The 19,727-nt window shown below is 40.4% G+C and overlaps 1 protein-coding gene across 1 annotated transcript in view; it reads right to left on the reverse strand.

The window, feature by feature from the left end:
- necab3 (N-terminal EF-hand calcium binding protein 3) overlaps positions 1-19,727 on the reverse strand; it is a gene marked incomplete at both ends in the record, with an annotated part of 105,477 nt that overhangs the window by 15,824 nt on the left and 69,926 nt on the right. The window contains 3 exons of the mRNA XM_084172849.1: positions 5,356-5,492; positions 11,194-11,291; positions 13,384-13,409. Of these exons, the coding sequence (XP_084028975.1) occupies positions 5,356-5,492; positions 11,194-11,291; positions 13,384-13,409 (261 nt within the window). The remainder of the gene's footprint in view (positions 1-5,355; positions 5,493-11,193; positions 11,292-13,383; positions 13,410-19,727) is intronic.

Raw genomic sequence — 19,727 nt, forward strand, 5'->3', positions numbered from 1 at the left:
TAGTGTTTAGTAGTGAAGTGGTGCTATAGTGTTTAGTAGTGAGGTGGTGCTATAGTGTTTAGTAGTGAGGTGGTGCTATAGTGTTTAGTAGTGAGGTGGTGCCATAGTGTTTAGTAGTGGGGTGGTGCTATAGTGTTTAGTAGTGAGGTGGTGCTATAGTGTTTAGTAGTGAGGTGGTGAGGTGGTGCCATAGTGTTTAGTAGTGAGGTGGTGCAATAGTGTTTAGTAGTGGGGTGGTGCCATAGTGTTTAGTAGTGAGGTGGTGCTATAGTGTTTAGTAGTGAGGTGGTGCCATAGTATTTAGTAGTGAGGTGGTGCCATAGTGTTTAGTAGTGGGGTGGTGCTATAGTGTTTAGTAGTTAGGTAGTGCTATAGTGTTTAGTAGTGAGGTGGTGCTATAGTGTTTAGTAGTGAGGTGTTGCTATAGTGTTTAGTAGTGGGGTGGTGCCATAGTGTTCAGTAGTGAGGTGGTGCTATAGTGTTTAGTAGTGAGGTGGTGCTATAGTGTTTAGTAGTGAGGTGGTGCTATAGTGTTTAGTAGTGAGATGGTACTATAGTGTTTAGTAGTGAGGTGGTGCTATAGTGTTTAGTAGTGAGGTGGTGCTATAGTTTTTAGTAGTGAGGTGGTGCCATAGTGTTTAGTAGTGGGGTGGTGCTATAGTGTTTAGTAGTGAGGTGGTGCTATAGTGTTTAGTAGTTTGTTGGTGCCATAGTGTTTAGTAGTGAGGTGGTGCTATAGTGTTTAGTAGTGAGGTGGTGCCATAGTGTTTAGTAGTGAGGTGGTGCTATAGTGTTTAGTAGTGAGGTGGTACTATAGTGTTTAGTAGTGAGGTGGTGCTATAGTGTTTAGTAGTGGGGTGGTGCTATAGTGTTTAGTAGTGAAGTGGTGCCATAGTGTTCAGTAGTGAGGTGGTGCCATAGTGTTTAGTAGTGAGGTGGTGCCATAGTGTTTTGTAGTGGGGTGGTGCTATAGTGTTTAGTAGTGAGGTGGTGCCATAGTGTTTAGTAGTGAAGTGGTGCTATAGTGTTTAGTAGTGAGGTGGTGCTATAGTGTTTAGTAGTGAGGTGGTGCTATAGTGTTTAGTAGTGAGGTGGTGCCATAGTGTTTAGTAGTGGGGTGGTGCTATAGTGTTTAGTAGTGAGGTGGTGCTATAGTGTTTAGTAGTGAGGTGGTGAGGTGGTGCCATAGTGTTTAGTAGTGAGGTGGTGCAATAGTGTTTAGTAGTGGGGTGGTGCCATAGTGTTTAGTAGTGAGGTGGTGCTATAGTGTTTAGTAGTGAGGTGGTGCCATAGTATTTAGTAGTGAGGTGGTGCCATAGTGTTTAGTAGTGGGGTGGTGCTATAGTGTTTAGTAGTTAGGTAGTGCTATAGTGTTTAGTAGTGAGGTGGTGCTATAGTGTTTAGTAGTGAGGTGTTGCTATAGTGTTTAGTAGTGGGGTGGTGCCATAGTGTTCAGTAGTGAGGTGGTGCTATAGTGTTTAGTAGTGAGGTGGTGCTATAGTGTTTAGTAGTGAGGTGGTGCTATAGTGTTTAGTAGTGAGATGGTACTATAGTGTTTAGTAGTGAGGTGGTGCTATAGTGTTTAGTAGTGAGGTGGTGCTATAGTTTTTAGTAGTGAGGTGGTGCCATAGTGTTTAGTAGTGGGGTGGTGCTATAGTGTTTAGTAGTGAGGTGGTGCTATAGTGTTTAGTAGTTTGTTGGTGCCATAGTGTTTAGTAGTGAGGTGGTGCTATAGTGTTTAGTAGTGGGGTGGTGCCATAGTGTTTAGTAGTGAGGTGGTGCTATAGTGTTTAGTAGTGGGGTGGTGCTATAGTGTTTAGTAGTTAGGTAGTGCTATAGTGTTTAGTAGTGGGGTGGTGCTATAGTGTTTAGTAGTGAGGTGGTGCTATAGTGTTTAGTAGTGAGGTGGTGCTATAGTGTTTAGTAGTTAGGTAGTGCTATAGTGTTTAGTAGTGAGGTGGTGCTATAGTGTTTAGTAGTTAGGTAGTGCTATAGTGTTTAGTAGTGAGGTGGTGCTATAGTGTTTAGTAGTGAGGTGGTGCTATAGTGTTTAGTAGTGAGGTGGTGCTATAGTGTTTAGTAGTGGGGTGGTGCCATAGTGTTTAGTAGTGAGGTGGTGCCATAGTGTTTAGTAGTGAGGTGGTGCTATAGTGTTTAGTAGTGAGGTGGTACCATAGTGTTTAGTAGTGAGGTGGTGCTATAGTGTTTTGTAGTGAGGTGGTGCCATAGTGTTTAGTAGTGAGGTGGTGCCATAGTGTTTAGTAGTGAGGTGGTGCTATAGTGTTTAGTAGTGAGGTGGTGCCATAGTGTTTAGTAGTGGGGTGGTGCCATAGTGTTTAGTAGTGAGGTGGTGCTATAGTGTTTAGTAGTGAGGTGGTGCCATAGTGTTTAGTAGTGAGGTGGTGCTATAGTGTTTAGTAGTGAGGTGGTACTATAGTGTTTAGTAGTGAGGTGGTGCTATAGTGTTTAGTAGTGGGGTGGTGCTATAGTGTTTAGTAGTGAAGTGGTGCCATAGTGTTCAGTAGTGAGGTGGTGCCATAGTGTTTAGTAGTGAGGTGGTGCCATAGTGTTTTGTAGTGGGGTGGTGCTATAGTGTTTAGTAGTGAGGTGGTGCCATAGTGTTTAGTAGTGAAGTGGTGCTATAGTGTTTAGTAGTGAGGTGGTGCTATAGTGTTTAGTAGTGAGGTGGTGCCATAGTGTTTAGTAGTGGGGTGGTGCTATAGTGTTTAGTAGTGAGGTGGTGCTATAGTGTTTAGTAGTGAGGTGGTGAGGTGGTGCCATAGTGTTTAGTAGTGAGGTGGTGCAATAGTGTTTAGTAGTGGGGTGGTGCCATAGTGTTTAGTAGTGAGGTGGTGCTATAGTGTTTAGTAGTGAGGTGGTGCCATAGTATTTAGTAGTGAGGTGGTGCCATAGTGTTTAGTAGTGGGGTGGTGCTATAGTGTTTAGTAGTTAGGTAGTGCTATAGTGTTTAGTAGTGAGGTGGTGCTATAGTGTTTAGTAGTGAGGTGTTGCTATAGTGTTTAGTAGTGGGGTGGTGCCATAGTGTTCAGTAGTGAGGTGGTGCTATAGTGTTTAGTAGTGAGGTGGTGCTATAGTGTTTAGTAGTGAGGTGGTGCTATAGTGTTTAGTAGTGAGATGGTACTATAGTGTTTAGTAGTGAGGTGGTGCTATAGTGTTTAGTAGTGAGGTGGTGCTATAGTTTTTAGTAGTGAGGTGGTGCCATAGTGTTTAGTAGTGGGGTGGTGCTATAGTGTTTAGTAGTGAGGTGGTGCTATAGTGTTTAGTAGTTTGTTGGTGCCATAGTGTTTAGTAGTGATGTCGTGCTATAGTGTTTAGTAGTGGGGTGGTGCCATAGTGTTTAGTAGTGAGGTGGTGCTATAGTGTTTAGTAGTGGGGTGGTGCTATAGTGTTTAGTAGTTAGGTAGTGCTATAGTGTTTAGTAGTGGGGTGGTGCTATAGTGTTTAGTAGTGAGGTGGTGCTATAGTGTTTAGTAGTGAGGTGGTGCTATAGTGTTTAGTAGTTAGGTAGTGCTATAGTGTTTAGTAGTGAGGTGGTGCTATAGTGTTTAGTAGTTAGGTAGTGCTATAGTGTTTAGTAGTGAGGTGGTGCTATAGTGTTTAGTAGTGAGGTGGTGCTATAGTGTTTAGTAGTGAGGTGGTGCTATAGTGTTTAGTAGTGGGGTGGTGCCATAGTGTTTAGTAGTGAGGTGGTGCCATAGTGTTTAGTAGTGAGGTGGTGCTATAGTGTTTAGTAGTGGGGTGGTGCCATAGTGTTTAGTAGTGAGGTGGTGCTATAGTGTTTAGTAGTGAGGTGTTGCTATAGTGTTTAGTAGTGGGGTGGTGCCATAGTGTTCAGTAGTGAGGTGGTGCTATAGTGTTTAGTAGTGAGGTGGTGCTATAGTGTTTAGTAGTTAGGTAGTGCTATAGTGTTTAGTAGTGGGGTGGTGCTATAGTGTTTAGTAGTGGGGTGGTGCCATAGTGTTTAGTAGTGAGGTGGTGCTATAGTGTTTAGTAGTTAGGTAGTGCTATAGTGTTTAGTAGTGAGGTGGTGCCATAGTGTTTAGTAGTGAGGTGGTGCTATAGTGTTTAGTAGTGAGGTGGTGCTATAGTGTTTAGTAGTGGGGTGGTGCTATAGTGTTTAGTAGTGGGGTGGTGCTATAGTGTTTAGTAGTGGGGTGGTGATATAGTGTTTAGTAGTGGGGTGGTGCCATAGTGTTTAGTAGTGAGGTGGTGCCATAGTGTTTAGTAGTGAGGTGGTGCTATAGTGTTTAGTAGTGAGGTGGTGCCATAGTGTTTAGTAGTGAGGTGGTGCCATAGTGTTTAGTAGTGGGGTGGTGCTATAGTGTTTAGTAGTTAGGTAGTGCTATAGTGTTTAGTAGTGAGGTGGTGCTATAGTGTTTAGTAGTGAGGTGGTGCTATAGTGTTTAGTAGTGGGGTGGTGCCATAGTGTTCAGTAGTGAGGTGGTGCTATAGTGTTTAGTAGTGAGGTGGTGCTATAGTGTTTAGTAGTGAGGTGGTGCTATAGTGTTTAGTAGTGAGGTGGTGCTATAGTTTTTAGTAGTGAGGTGGTGCCATAGTGTTTAGTAGTGGGGTGGTGCTATAGTGTTTAGTAGTGAGGTGGTGCCATAGTGTTTAGTAGTGGGGTGGTGCCATAGTGTTTAGTAGTGAGGTGGTGCTATAGTGTTTAGTAGTGTGTTGGTGCCATAGTGTTTAGTAGTGAGGTGGTGCTATAGTGTTTAGTAGTGGGGTGGTGCCATAGTGTTTAGTAGTGAGGTGGTGCTATAGTGTTTAGTAGTGGGGTGGTGCTATAGTGTTTAGTAGTGAGGTGGTGCTATAGTGTTTAGTAGTGGGGTGGTGCTATAGTGTTTAGTAGTGGGGTGGTGCTATAGTGTTTAGTAGTGGGGTGGTGATATAGTGTTTAGTAGTGAGGTGGTGCCATAGTGTTTAGTAGTGAGGTGGTGCCATAGTGTTTAGTAGTGAAGTGGTGCCATAGTGTTTAGTAGTGGGGTGGTGCCATAGTGTTCAGTAGTGAGGTGGTGCTATAGTGTTCAGTAGTGGGGTGGTGCTATAGTGTTTAGTAGTGAGGTGGTGCTATAGTGTTTAGTAGTGGGGTGGTGCTATAGTGTTTAGTAGTTAGGTAGTGCTATAGTGTTTAGTAGTGGGGTGGTGCTATAGTGTTTAGTAGTGGGGTGGTGCCATAGTGTTTGGTAATGGGGTGGTGCCATTTTTTTTAGTTGTGAGGTGCAGCTGGCGTGGTGTTGAGTCGTGAGGTGCCGTTGTGTATCAGAGACTGGGTATTGAGTAATAAGATGGTACTGCCATAGTGTTTAGGTGTGTTGAGCACTAGCGACTTACGGTGCAGGATTGCTCTGCTCTTCCACGGCCTCCATGGCACACTGCAGGGACATTTGAAGAGAGAGCAGCTGGCTGGAGGTCTCCCTCAGCATGAAGCGGGTCACAAACTGGCCCAGCACAGAGGAGCCCTGGTACTCCTAACGAGGGAAAGGAGATGAAGGAGAGGGGGGAGAGGGAGAGGGGAGGTGGGGGAGAAAGGTTGGGAAGGGAGAGAGGGTGGGGGTGGGGGGAGAGAGATTTGGAGGGAGAGGTAGTGAGGGGGTTGCGGAGAGAGAGCGAGCGAGAGGGAACAGGTTGGCAACCTTTACTCGGAGAGCCCAAATCAATTCTAAGAGCGGTTGAGCTCACGACAGCTAAAGCATTAGGAGATAAGATTATTAACATATAGTAACAGCTACCAAAGGTGATTACATATGTTTTACTCAAATTAATGTGTTACTATTCACCGCATACATGATTCTTGGCCTTTTTGAATATTGGCCATGGAATGGTTTTCATACAATACCAGTTATTCTAAATGTAACTAGCGGGAGACTCGTCCTAACAAGAATGTAACTGTAATATGGGCCCTGGTCAAAAGTAGTGCACTATATGATGAATAGGGTGCAATTTGGGAGGCAACCCTTGCTACACTCTTAGAAAAAAGGGTTCCAAAAGGGTTCTTCGGCTGTCCCCATTGGATAACCCTTTCTGTTTCCAGGTAGAACCCTCTGTATAAAGGGTTCTACATGGAACTCAAAAGGGTTCTACCTGGAACCAAAAGGATCCTACCTTGAACCAAAAAGGGTTATTCAAAGGGTTATCCTATGAGGACAGCTGAAGAACCCTTTTAGGTTCTAGATGTCACCTTTTTTCTAAGAGTGTACTGTAGATAAATACCAAGGTTCTAGTCTAGGGCCTTGGTGGTGATATTTGTGACAGCTGCTAACAATCGCTAGCGAAGCAAAAACCTCTATGGATTTTCCTTCTGACAACATATAAGGAAGTGAATGGAAGAATGGGGCTTTAATTGTGACAGGGTGCATAATTATGCAGTAACAGTCCCCTCTTTTTCTAACAGGGATTGCTGGGTTTTCTCGTTCCTTTACTGATGTGCTTCACTGATTCCTGGGTTAGCTAATGTTTAAACTTTTTCAAACGGCTCAGAGATTTTCTCTCTGCTCCACTCCAATATCATCTATAAGTTTCAGTAGCAGATGGGAAATTCTACGATAAACTCTGATTTTTCACTTTAAAATCTATGCCAAACAAAAAACATTGATTTCAAAGTTTAACAAACCATACAACTCTATGCACAATGACTACTTTGAACAGTACGTTTACAAAAAAAAAACAGTGCAGATGCATTTTGGCCCGCAGGTGATTTTATCTGCCTAGAGATACAGTGGATAGAACAAGTATTTGATACACTGCCGATTTTGCAGGTTTTCCTACTTACAAAGCATGTAGAGGTCTGTAATTTTTATCATAGGTACACTTCAACTGTGAGAGACGGAATCTAAAACAAAAATCCAGAAAATCACATTGTATGATTTTTAAGTAATTCATTGCATGACATAAGTATTTGATACATCAGAAAAGCAGAACTTAATATTTGGTACAGAAACCTTTGTTTGCAATTACAGAGATCATACGTTTCCTGTAGGTCTTGACCAGGTTTGCACACACTGCAGCAGGGATTTTGGCCCACTCCTCCATACAGACCTTCTCCAGATCCTTCAGGTTTCTGGGCTGTCACTGGGCAATACGGACTTTCAGCTCCCTCCAAAGATGTTCTATTGGGTTCAGGTCTGGAGACTGGCTAGGCCCTCCAGGACCTTGAGATGCTTCTTACGGAGCCACTCCTTAGTTGCCCTGGCTGTGTGTTTCGGGTCGTTGTCATGCTGGAAGACCCAGCCACGACCCATCTTCAATGCTCTTACTGAGGGAAGGAGGTTGTTGACCAAGATCTCGCGATACATGGCCCCATCCATCCTCCCCTCAATACGGTGCAGTCGTCCTGTCCCCTCTGCAGAAAAGCATCCCCAAAGAATGATGTTTCCACCTCCATGCTTCACGGTTGGGATGGTGTTCTTGGGGTTGTACTCATCCTTCTTCTTCCTCCAAACACGGCGAGTGGAGTTTAGACCAAAAAGCTATATTTTTGTCTCATCAGACCACATGACCTTCTCCCATTCCTCCTCTGGATCATCCAGATGGTCATTGGCAAACTTCAGACGGGCCTGGACATGCACTGGCTTGAGCAGGGGGACCTTACGTGCGCTGCAGGATTTTAATCCATGACGGCGTAGTGTGTTACTAATGGTTTTCTTTGAGACTGTGGTCCCAGCTCTCTTCAGGTCAATGACCAGGTCCTGCCGTGTAGTTCTGGGCTGATCCCTCACCTTCCTCATGATCATTGATGCCCCACGAGATGAGATCTTGCATGGAGCCCCAGACCGAGGGTGATTGACCGTCATCTTGAACTTCTTCAATTTTCTAATAATTGTGCCAACAGTTATTGCCTTCTCACCAAGCTGCTTGCCTATTGTCCTGTAGCCCATCCTAGCCTTGTGCAGGTCTACAATTTTATCCCTGATGTCCTTACACAGCTCTCTGGTCTTGGCCATTGTGGAGAGGTTGGAGTCTGTTTGATTGAGTGTGTGGACAGGTGTCTTTTATACAGGTAACGAGTTCAAACAGGTGCAGTTAATACAGGTAATGAGTGGAGAACAGGAGGGCTTCTTAAATAAAAACTAACAGGTCTGTGAGAGCCGGAATTCTTACTGGTTGGTAGGTGATCAAATACTTATGTCATCCAATAAAATGCAAATGAATTACTTAAAAATCATACAATGTGATTTTCTGGATTTTTGTTTTAGATTCCGTCTCTCACAGTTGAAGTGTACCTATGATAAAAATTACAGACCTCTACATGCTTTGTAAGTAGGAAAACCTGCAAAATCGGCAGTGTATCAAATACTTGTTCTCCCCACTGTATATGTGATCATATACAAATATAAGATATATTTGAAATGATTATGTTTTAATCAAATACTATATATGTTTTGGCTTCTTGCGGTCAATTTGCAGTCCACAAATTATTTGTAATTATGTTCTGGACCCATGAGCATCCGATCAAGAAAAAATCGTCCCGGGGCTGAATCTAATCGATGATCCCTAATATAGACCATAATATGATGGTAATGAATGCAGATATGCTTGGCTGGACTATTTCTACACCAATATTGTTGCTGGACTCACACTAGCTAGATTGCCTCCATCTGTGCAGAGGAGCCTTTTTTTTATCTCAAAGTCATGAATCAGTTGAATGGTGGGAAACTAGCCTCTAATCAATGGACTTTGGAGCATTTACTGTTCATAATACAATACATAGGTAGGCTATATTCTGTAGCCTATATCATAGGGTATACTCTACATAGGGTATGTTCTAAAGCCTTTATCTATCCTATAGAGTATACTCTGAGTCGGTATTAACAATTTCCCCACCTTGGGGGAAAACACGGGGGAGTTCTCATAAACCACCAGCAAAAATAAAACCTATTTATATTTCGCGTATAAGTGCATTTCATGCTACATTTGGATTATAATTGGATTGTAAGGCTCATATGAATGTCCTGCTTAATTTAATGTTTGTGTCATCGTCGCAAATCAACTGCATTATACTTTAAAAACACTTAAACTTCAACCAGTAAAATGATTATTTGGCTAGCTTTGCTACAGTCTATGTCAATGAGCGTTAGCATTCTAGCTAACAACTGCTGCATTCAAAAATAGGTATTTTGCAACGATCACAACCAAATATAATCTTAGCGACCGTTCAAACAATAATCAAAACAACATTACAAGCATATGAGAATCCCAAAAAGTGTTTTTGTTTAGAAGTAATAACTCCGTAAATCTAGACTAAATTGAGTGGGTGCAGATGGCGAACGGCATTTGTTTTCCCCACGGTGGCTGTTAAAAAGGCCAGCTCTTATTGAGCAGTTACATCACCCCTATTCTAGTAGATGTTATATATTGAACAAAAATATAAAAGCAACATGTAAAGTGTTGGTCCCATGTTACATGAGCTGAAATAAAAGATCCCAGAAATGTTCCATATGCACAAAAATATTATTTATCTCAATTTTTTTGCACACATTTGTTTACATCCCTGTTAGTGTGCATTTCTCCTTTGCCAAGATAATCCATCCACATGACAGGTGTGGCATATCAAGAAGCTGATTAAACAGCATGATCCTTACACAGGTGCACCTTGTGCTGGGGACAATAAAAGGCCACTCTAAAATGTGCAGTTTTGTCACACAAAACAATGCCACAGATGTTTCGAGGGAGTGTGCAATTGACATGCTGACTGTAGGAATGTCCTCCAGAGTTGTTGCCAGAGAATTTCCTTTTATGAAAAGTAACTCAGTAAAATTGTTGAAATATTAATATTTTTGTTCTGTATATTTGCCCAACACCCCTTATTTTCACAATATTGGTACCTCCAAGTCACCCCACTTGTACCAGCCAATCATAGTTCACCATTCCCCGTGCACCTCACTGAACCCCATGCTGCTGCCTTCATAGTGAGATTGCAGTCAGAAATGAATGGACTCATTGAACTGTACCTAAAGTTGATCTGTATTTGACTTGTGTTAGTGCGCACATTTAAGTGTAAGTACTGCACATGTCATTGCTTCTTTAGTTGGGTTTTGCTAAGGCAGTCTAGTTATTTACCATGTTTATAATGTTTAAAAAGTATTTTACTTTTCCATGTCCGTCATGCTTGTTCTAGCCTGCTAGCCAAGATGTTAGCCAGTCATGCTAGCTCATTTATGCTCATTTAGGATTATTCTGTTAATACGGTTTGCTTATAGACATAGTATCTTTAATAGCCATGTGACGGACATTTACAACCTTTATGTAATGTAGCCTCATGCTACCGTGTACTGTATTTAGCCTTATGTAGCATATAGCTTAATTTAGCCTGTACCTTTACTAGTGGCGCAGTTACTATTGGTCGTGGTCTTGTGCACATGTGTAGACGTCGGTTACATTCCAGTCATGTTGTCAATTATTATGCTTAAAAGTATTTGGGTCTTCATCCTGTAAATGTATTTCTATAGCCTGTGTATTTGGTTTTGCCCCTTACATTATATATTGGCATAAGCAGTATAGAGATTGTGTATATATGTCATTATGTGTATTCAAGATACTAGCATGTATACCTCCACAGTCTACTGGGCCTGTATATTGTATATAAGTCTATACTCATGGTAATTATTTGTCTTCTATCTTTCCATAGAACCACTTTTTTGACACTCTCACTTTTACTATGAGCCATCATTACAGAGGAGTGTGGTGTGTTGAACCCAATACCTGCAATAAACCTGTCTGAAGATATCTTGGTTCTTGCCGGACAGAGCTGTGGTGGCTGAACCCTATCCATTGGCACCGAATAGCTCTCTACTAGTGCCCATCCAACATGGTCCTCCCGGATCATTCTTTCCTATTTTTCAGTGGCTGTTGTACTTGTTTAATGTCGTGAATAGCGACTCTGAGTATATTCTGTACCCCCCAGTCAATGGTATATATTCAATGGTAATTCTGTAGCCTAGGGTATATTCTACATAGGGTGTGTTCTGCAAACTTTATCTATAGAGTATATTATGTAGTCCCCAGTCAATTGACTGTGTAGCATTTACTGTTCATAATACAAGACATGGGTATGGTATATTCTGTAACGCACAGTCACTAAGCTGTTATTGGATTATTGAATTCACTCATCTATTTGACAGTAAACCTTGAGCATGGATATAATGTCTCAAAATAGTTATCACAAAGGCTTACCTCTTTAGTTTTTTCCATAGCCTTCAAGATGGCAACGTTTAGGGTCTCCAGAGCAGAGAGGACATTCACATATCCCCCCAAGTGTTGAGCAAAGTAATCTGAAAATAAAGAAAAAAGCAAACCTAATTTTAGATTTAACATCGACACCAGTTTCTTACACTGTACAGTACAGTATAAATAACAAACTCAGTTGAATATCTAATGTGCATGGTATTGCAAGATCTTTCCCTCATAATGAAAACTTAGATCTAAAAAATTTCTATGAAAAATGTTGTAATTATCTTTGACTGATCAAACAACAAAACAGAACAGCACATTCTGAGACACAAGACCAGATGTTGATTAGATAAACTGTTATAATCTAATTTAAGTCGGAAAGTAAGTAAGCCGAAACGCTGAAGTGTGTCAACTCTGTTCTTATACTTTATTATGGTAATGTCAAATCAATCAGGGCATTATAACTTTCACCAATCGAAGAGTGCCCTGGATTTCCTTTGCCTATGAAGCAGTCATTGACTGATGTCCAATGGACTAACTCCAAGAGGACACAGCGAAAGCACTTACAGTGATAAGAGATAGTCAACATCCACCTGACGTCAAGCTGCTGCACTGACTGACGCTTTTCCCATTCAATAAATTATGCAGCAGGTTTATTCTCGGAAGTGAGTGTTTACAGGTCTTTGTCCTACTTCTTGACTTTCCAGGCCATCTGCCACTCATCTTCATAAGCTGGATATCTAGATGTGTCAAACAGTTTATACCCATACTTATAATAATAGAAGGTTAAAGATGATGATCAGAATGACGATGATGATGATGAGGATGATGAAGATCGGAATGCCGATGGTGATGTTATGATGATGATGATTATGCTGATGTCGATGGCGATGACAACCCATCCCAGCCCTGCTTAGCTTTGATATTTGTCACTGACTACTACCAACGTGCTATCGTGAGAATGATTATTGAGAGATCTCTTAATAACTAAATAGATTCAGTGTTGCTATCGAAGTCATTCCAAAGGGTAGGTTTAACAGAGCAAATGAATGTAACCATACTCTATAAGTCATATATCATCAATGATACTATTTAGGCCTATACAGCATTTGCGAAGTCATCAACAGCTATTGTTTCAATTCAACCCAGGGTTCAACTAAAAATAGACAACACCTATAGGCCTAGGGTTTCAAGTTTTGGTTAATGTCAAATGTAATCTTAAAGTTAATAATGAATATGTTGGATTCATGTCTCCATTTCAACCAAAAGTAAGTTAAAGAATAGGACTAAATCAAATCAAACTTTAAATAAAGTTTGATTTGATTTAGTCCTATTCTTTAACTTAGATTATTTGTTGATATGGAGACGTGAATCCAACATTTAAAATATTAATTTGTAGACAAACTGGATTTAAAGTCAGACTAAGTCAGTGGCACACAAAATATACATTTACTTCAAATGTTGATATTTGGTTGCATTGTCAACCTAACACAATTCTATATGACTTTTGTAATACTGTAAATAGCCTAAGGTTGAGGCTATCTTACAAACTAATGTAACCATTTTTATTCAACCTTAACATGAGTAACACATCCATGGCCACATTTTGAGGTGACAGTAACTATACAATTCTTATTATGTAATCATAGAAAGCATGCATGTTCAAGATAGCATGCAAAGATCGCAGATCTGTGGAGATCTTCACAATATAAATATTTGTGCAGAATCTGGAACAGCATTGATCACTTGCACTATGCACAGTACTTTTAATGTAATCTCAACTACAATCTAGGTCATTTGGTTGTGCTATTAGATGACACACTGTGATAACACATTAAGTTGTTGTATAAATACAAAATATCAGACTTTGTTTTTCCATTAGAATTTGTTTGTGCTTTTAGATGGTTGAAAGCATAGTGATAACACATTGGGAATTCAATAAACTTCTGGCTGTCTTTTTGAGTGGGTGAATAAAGGTTGAAATCTCATTGATTAATGTCAAACAAAAATTACCCACATTTCCACGTTGAAATGATGTGGTGTGCTCATTGGAAAGATACTGATCTTATTATGAAAGATAATTGTTGAGCACAAAAGATTCAAAGGTGAGAAAGATTTATTACTGGAGGCATGTTGGGGAGACTACAGGGTTAATTTTATGAAAGGATAGGCCACATTAAAACAGACACTCACCTGATAGTTTGTCGGTATCTAGGTTGCTGCAATGTATCAGAAAAGAAATAGATGGGAAAATAAATAGAGTTCATTGAATCACAGGCAGTTGAAAGATCTTTGGTGTTTCATTTAAGTCCTGGAGAGGTTGTGTGCCTCTGGAATGCATGGACAGAATTTCGAAGTCTACAGAGGGAAACTTTGCACCACTTCATGAAGCCGGGTGCCCCCAACGTACTGTAAAACTTTCAGGAATTAATAGGTTAAAAAAAAGTTAGATAAAATATTCCAATTGCAATATTCCTATCTAATCATCTTGCTACGAGCTCTAAATAACGCTTAATTCACCTCACAGTTTTTCACTTAGTGTGTCTGAGTGAACCTTCAGGCATTGATTAAAGAAATGTGAACTCCTCTCTGGTAATGTAATTTCCATGTTAATTGAAACGGACTTTGTGTAACAATATTTGAAATATTCAAGTCAGAATTCTCTAGGCTGAAATGTATGGCTGGGCAGAAATGACAACCTTAAAGGCGACCACCTAAAATGTTGTTCTATGAAACTGTCAAGAGGAGTGTCACGCCCTGACTCAGGGGACTCTTATATGTTGAGTCAGGGTGTGTATATTCCTTGTTGTGCTTTTTCTATGTGTGGGATGTAGTATGTATAGTTCTATGTTGGCCGGTGTGGTTCCCAATCAGAGGCAGCTGTCTCTCGTTGTCTCTGATTGGGGACCATACTTAGGCAGCCTATTGGCACTGTCTAGTTGTGGGATCTTGTTCCGTGTAAGGTATGTTGTGTGTTCTACCTTGGACTTTTCGTTTCGGTTGTTGTTTTGTCGTTGTGTTTAGAAGTTAATAAACATGTATATCACGCTGCGCCTTGGTCTGACCCGTCATTCAACGAACGTGACAAGGAGTAAAACAAGGTTGTCCACTATCGGCATATTTACTTATTATGGCCATCGAAATGTTAGCTATTAAAATCAGATCCAACAATAATATCAAGGGGCTAGTTAAAAACAAAGGTGTCATTGTATGCTGACAATTAATGTTGTTTTCTTATAAATCCACAATTTGGATCCCTGCACAGCCTCAGAGGATTTAGAAAATTTGTCTAACCTCTCTGTATTTCAACCGAATTATGATAAATGCACCATATTACGTACTGGATCGCAAGAAAATAAAACTTTTACATTACCTTGTAGTTTACCAATAAAATGGTCTGATGGTGAAGTGGACATACTCAGTATTCTTATCCCGAAAGAAAGAAATGATTTCATTATAATCCAATACATACAGCTAAAAATATTCCACTTTATTTGGAACGGCAAGCCAAACAAAATTAAAGGGGCATATTTATATAATGAATTCAGAGGGCAGAAATTATTAAATATTAAAGCATTGGACCTCTCACTACAGGCTTCAGTCATACAAAAGCTATACTTAAATCCAAACTGGTTCTATAGTAGATTAGTAAGAATGGCTCACACCTTGTTCAAGAATGGCATTTTTCCCTTTATTCAGATTACAAACTCTCACTTTCGGTGATTTGGAAATGAAATAATCTCCAAAACATCCCTATTTTTAAAACAAGCCATAGAAAGCTGGTTGCAATTTCAGTTTATTCCACCAGAAAAGACAGAACAAATATTACAATACATATTATGGTTATATTCAAATATACTAATTGATTAAAAAATATATATATATATACTGTATATATTTTTGGCATAAAATAAAAAGGTATAATCTTTGTAAATGATATCATAAATTTGACTGGTTATAGTTATGTCACACATGCATTTAACAAAAATATATGGAAATGTCTGCTCTTTCCAAAATTACAACCAACTGATTGCAGCATTACCGCAAAATGGAGGAGGCAAGTAGAAGAGGGAGGAGGTAAGGAACTTGTGTGTCGGCCCTGCATTAAAGACCAAAATTGGTTAAAGAAAATTGTGCTAAATAAAAAAGTATACTAGTTTCATTTAAGGGTCAACAAATATCAACGCAACATGCAACAATTTAAAAGATTTTACTGAGTTACAGTTCATATGAGGAAATCAGTCAATTTAAATAAATGAATGAGGCTCTAATCTATGGATTTCATGACTGGGAATATAGATATGCATCTGTTGGTCACAGATACCTTAAAGGTAAAGGGCCTCACAATGGGGATCAGGATCTCGTCACTCTATTTTTGTGCATTCAAATAGCCAGTCAATAAAATGCAATTGTGTTCATTGTCTGTAGCTTATGCCTGACCATACCATAACCCCACTGCCACCATGGGGCACTCTGTTCACAATGTTGACATCAGCAAACTGCTCGCTCACACGACGCCATACACTAGCAATAATCTTTTTGTGCATATGGAACATTTCTGGGATCTTTTATTTCAGCTCATGAAACATGGGACCAACACTTTACATGTTGCTTTTATATTTTTGTTCAATGTATATGGGGGATACAACCATCCTAGCTATGCAGATTTTGCTGCGAAAACACAGAATCATTAGATCACTTGTTTTGGTACCGCCCATATGTAGCTTGCTTTTGGTCGCAGGTTCAGGAATGGCTGAAGAATTGCAACATTTACCTGGAGATAACTCTGCAAATAGCACTCTGGGTGATTTGAATAGTCATATTCGATCAATAATATAATAATACTCTTAGCAAAAATGTTTATCTTTAATTTACAATCTGTAGAAACTATGAGAATAAAAGGTTTAAAACTTCTGGGAAATCAGAGCACAGTGGGGAAATATAAGGCAATCAGAAATCAAAACTGGACGGTCTTCAGAGATACTGTAAATGGGAGGGGTTGAGGGTATTTCTGAAGGATGGGACAAAAAACAAACAAAAATAACTAATGTAAAATATACTATGTCCGTAAAATGTAAACTCAGCAAAAAAAGAAACGTCCTCTCACTGTCAACTGCGTTTATTTTCAGCAAACTTAACATGTGGAAATATTTGTATGAACATAACAAGATTCAACAACTGAGACATAAACTGAACAAGTTCCACAGACATGTGACTAACTGAAATTGAATAATGTGTCCCTGAACAAAGGGGGGGGGGGGGGCTCAAAAAGCAACAGTCAGTATCTGGTGTGGCCACCAGCTGCATTAAGTACTGCAGTGCATCTCCTCCTCATGGGCTGCACCAGATTTGCCAGTTCTTGCTGTGAGATGTTACCCCACTTTTCCACCAAGGCACCTGCAAGTTCCCGGACATTTCTGGGGGGAATGGCCCTAGCCCTCATCCTCCGATCCAACAGGTCCCAGACGTGCTCAATGGGATTGCGATTCGGGCTCTTCACTGGCCATGGCAAAACGCTGACATTCTTGTCTTGCAGGAAATCAGGGACAGAACGAGCAGTATGGCTGGTAGCATCGTCATGCTGGAGAGTCATGTTAGGATGAGCCTGCAGGAAGGGTACCACATGAGGGAGGAGGATGTCTTCCCTGTAACGCACAGCATTGAGATTGTCTGCAATGACAACAAGCTCAGTCCGATGATGCTGTGACACACTGCCCCAGACCATGACGGACCCAGTTGTTGTTGCCATCGTGTACCTGTCCCGCAGGTGTGATGTTCGGATGTACCGATCCTGTGCAGGTGTTGTTACACATGGTCTGCCACTGCGAGGACGATCAGCTGTCAGTACTGTCTCCCTGTAGCGCTGTCGTTGGCGTCTCACAGTACGGACATTTCAATTTATTGCCCTGGCCCCATCTGCAGCATGCCTAAGGCACATTCACGCAGATGAGCAGGGACCCTGGGCATCTTTCTTTTGGTGTTTTTCAGAGTCAGTGTCCTAAGTTTTCATAACTGTTACCTTAATTGCCTAAAGTCTGTAAGCTGTTAGTGTCTTAACGACCGTTCCACAAGTGCATGCTCATTAATTGTTTATGGTTCATTGAACAAGCATGGAAAACAGTGTTTAAACCCTATACAATGAAGATCTGTGAAGTTATTTGGAATTTTACAAATTATCTTTGAAAGACAGGGTCCTGAAAAAGGGACGTTTCTTTTTTTTGCTGAGTTTATATAGTATGTATAAGCTGGAAGTAGAAGCCTAAGTATTGTTGTCCATTAGTTTACTCCAATTAGGGGAAGGGTGGTAGGGTTAGGGGAAAATAATAAAGAAGGAAAATATATTTTAAATATGTACAAAGGTTTGGACACACCTACTCATTCAAGGGTTTTTCTTTATTTTTACTATTTTCTACATTGTAGAATAATAGTGAGACATCAAAACTATGAAATAACACGTATGGAATCATGTAGTAACCAACAAAGTGTTAAACAAATCAAAATATATTTTATATTTCAGATTCTTCAAATAGCCACCCTTTGCCTTGATGACAGCTTTGCACACTCTTGGCATTCTCTCAACCAGCTTCACCTGGAATGCTTTTCCAACAGTCTTGAAGGAGTTCCCACATATGCTGAGCACTTGTCGGCTGCTTTTCCTTCACTCTGCAGTCCGACTCATCCCAAACCATCTCAATTTGGTGGAGGCCAGGTCATCTGATGCAGCACTCCATCACTCTCCTTATTGGTAAAATAGCCCGTACACAGCCTGGAGGTGTGTTGGGTCATTGTCCTGTTGAAAAACAAATGATAGTCCCACCAAGCCAAACCAGATGGGATGGCGTATCGCTGCAGAATGCTGTGGTAGCCATGCTGGTTAAGTGTGCCTAGAATTCTAAATAAATCACAGACAGTGTCACCAGCAAAGCACCCCCACACCATAACATCTCCTCCTCCATGCTTTACGGTGGGAAATACACATGCTGAGGTCATCCGTTCACCCACATCGCGTCTCACAAAGACATGGCGGTTGGAACCAAAACTCTCAAATTTGGACTCCAGACGAAAGGACACATTTACACCGGTCTAATGCCCATTGCTCGTGTTTCTTGACCCAAGCAAGTCTCTTCTTCTTATTGGTGTCCTTTAGTAGTGGTTTCTTTACAGCAATTCAACCATGAAGGCCTGATTCACACAGTTGATGTTGAGATGTGTCTGTTACTTGAACTCTGTGAAGCATTTCTTTGGGCTGCAATTTCTGAGACTGGTAACTCTAATTAACTTATCCTCTGCAGCAGAGGTAACTCTGGGTCTTCCATTCCTGTGGCAGTCCTCATAAGAGGATGGTTTTTGCGAATGCACTTGAAGAAACTTTCAAAGTTCTTGAAATTTTACATATTGACTGACCTTCATGTCTTAAAGTAATGATGGACTGTCATTTCTCTTCGCTTATTTGAGCCGTTCTTGCCATAATATGGACTTGGTCTTTTACCAAATAGGGCTATCTTCTGTATACCCCCCTACCTTGTCACAACACAACTGATTGGCTCAAACGCATTAAGAAGGAAATAAATTCCACAAATTAACTTTTAAGAAGGCACACCTGTTAATTGAAATGCATTCCAGGTGACTACCTCATGAATCTGGTTGAGAGAATGCCAAGATTGTGCAAAGCTGTCATCAAGACAAAGGGTGGCTATTTGAAGAATCTCAAATATAAAATATATTTTGATTTGTTTACATTTACTAAATTTACATGATTCCATATGTGTTATTTCATCGTTTTGATATAGTTACAATGTAGAAAATAGTAAAAATAAATAAAGAAAAACCCTTGAATGAGTAGGTGTTCTAAAACGTATGACCTGCAGTGTATATATTAAAAATTTGTGCACGTATAAAAGCATCTCCCTTATCCAGAGAGCTTCTTTGCTGGTATTTAATGACCTTTTACTGGCTCTGCTTGGACGGCCAAATTAAACCTGGTTAATGACTTGTGTAATTGGCATGTGCAAACTGCATTGCTCCTTCTACCGTCTACTGTCATTTATCAACGTTGACACTAAAATCCCTTTTAAAAGCAACGAGCCCCGACGCCCTTTGTCACTTCAAAGGGAATGAGCTTTTAGCTGCCGATGTGTTTTCATTAGAAGAGTAACATTAGTTTCAAGTTTTATTAGCCGTATGTACGGGATACGCATTGTATACATCATCCAACGAAATGCTTACTTGTACGTTCCTTCTCGACAATCAACAATAATAAATAATAAAAGATAAGAATACGAACATAAAGTAAATGGCTCAGAAGAATAGAATAAAGATTTTAGCATAAGTATAATACAGGAAGGCACAATTTAAAGTCCAATATTTACACGTGTATTGGGGAAGGGGGGTTGTCTTCACTGTGGGGGGAAAATGTCCTTGCCATCCCAGAATTGTTTTCATTACCATAATCATTACCATAATCATTACCATAATCCTAGAATTATGTGTACCCGTGTGTGTGCGACTTGTTCAGGCAATCTTGGTTTCTCTATTTG

The sequence above is a fragment of the Coregonus lavaretus genome (genome assembly GCF_964263955.1).
Source record: "Coregonus lavaretus genome assembly, chromosome: 12".
NCBI classification, from domain to species: Eukaryota; Metazoa; Chordata; class Actinopteri; order Salmoniformes; family Salmonidae; genus Coregonus; species Coregonus lavaretus.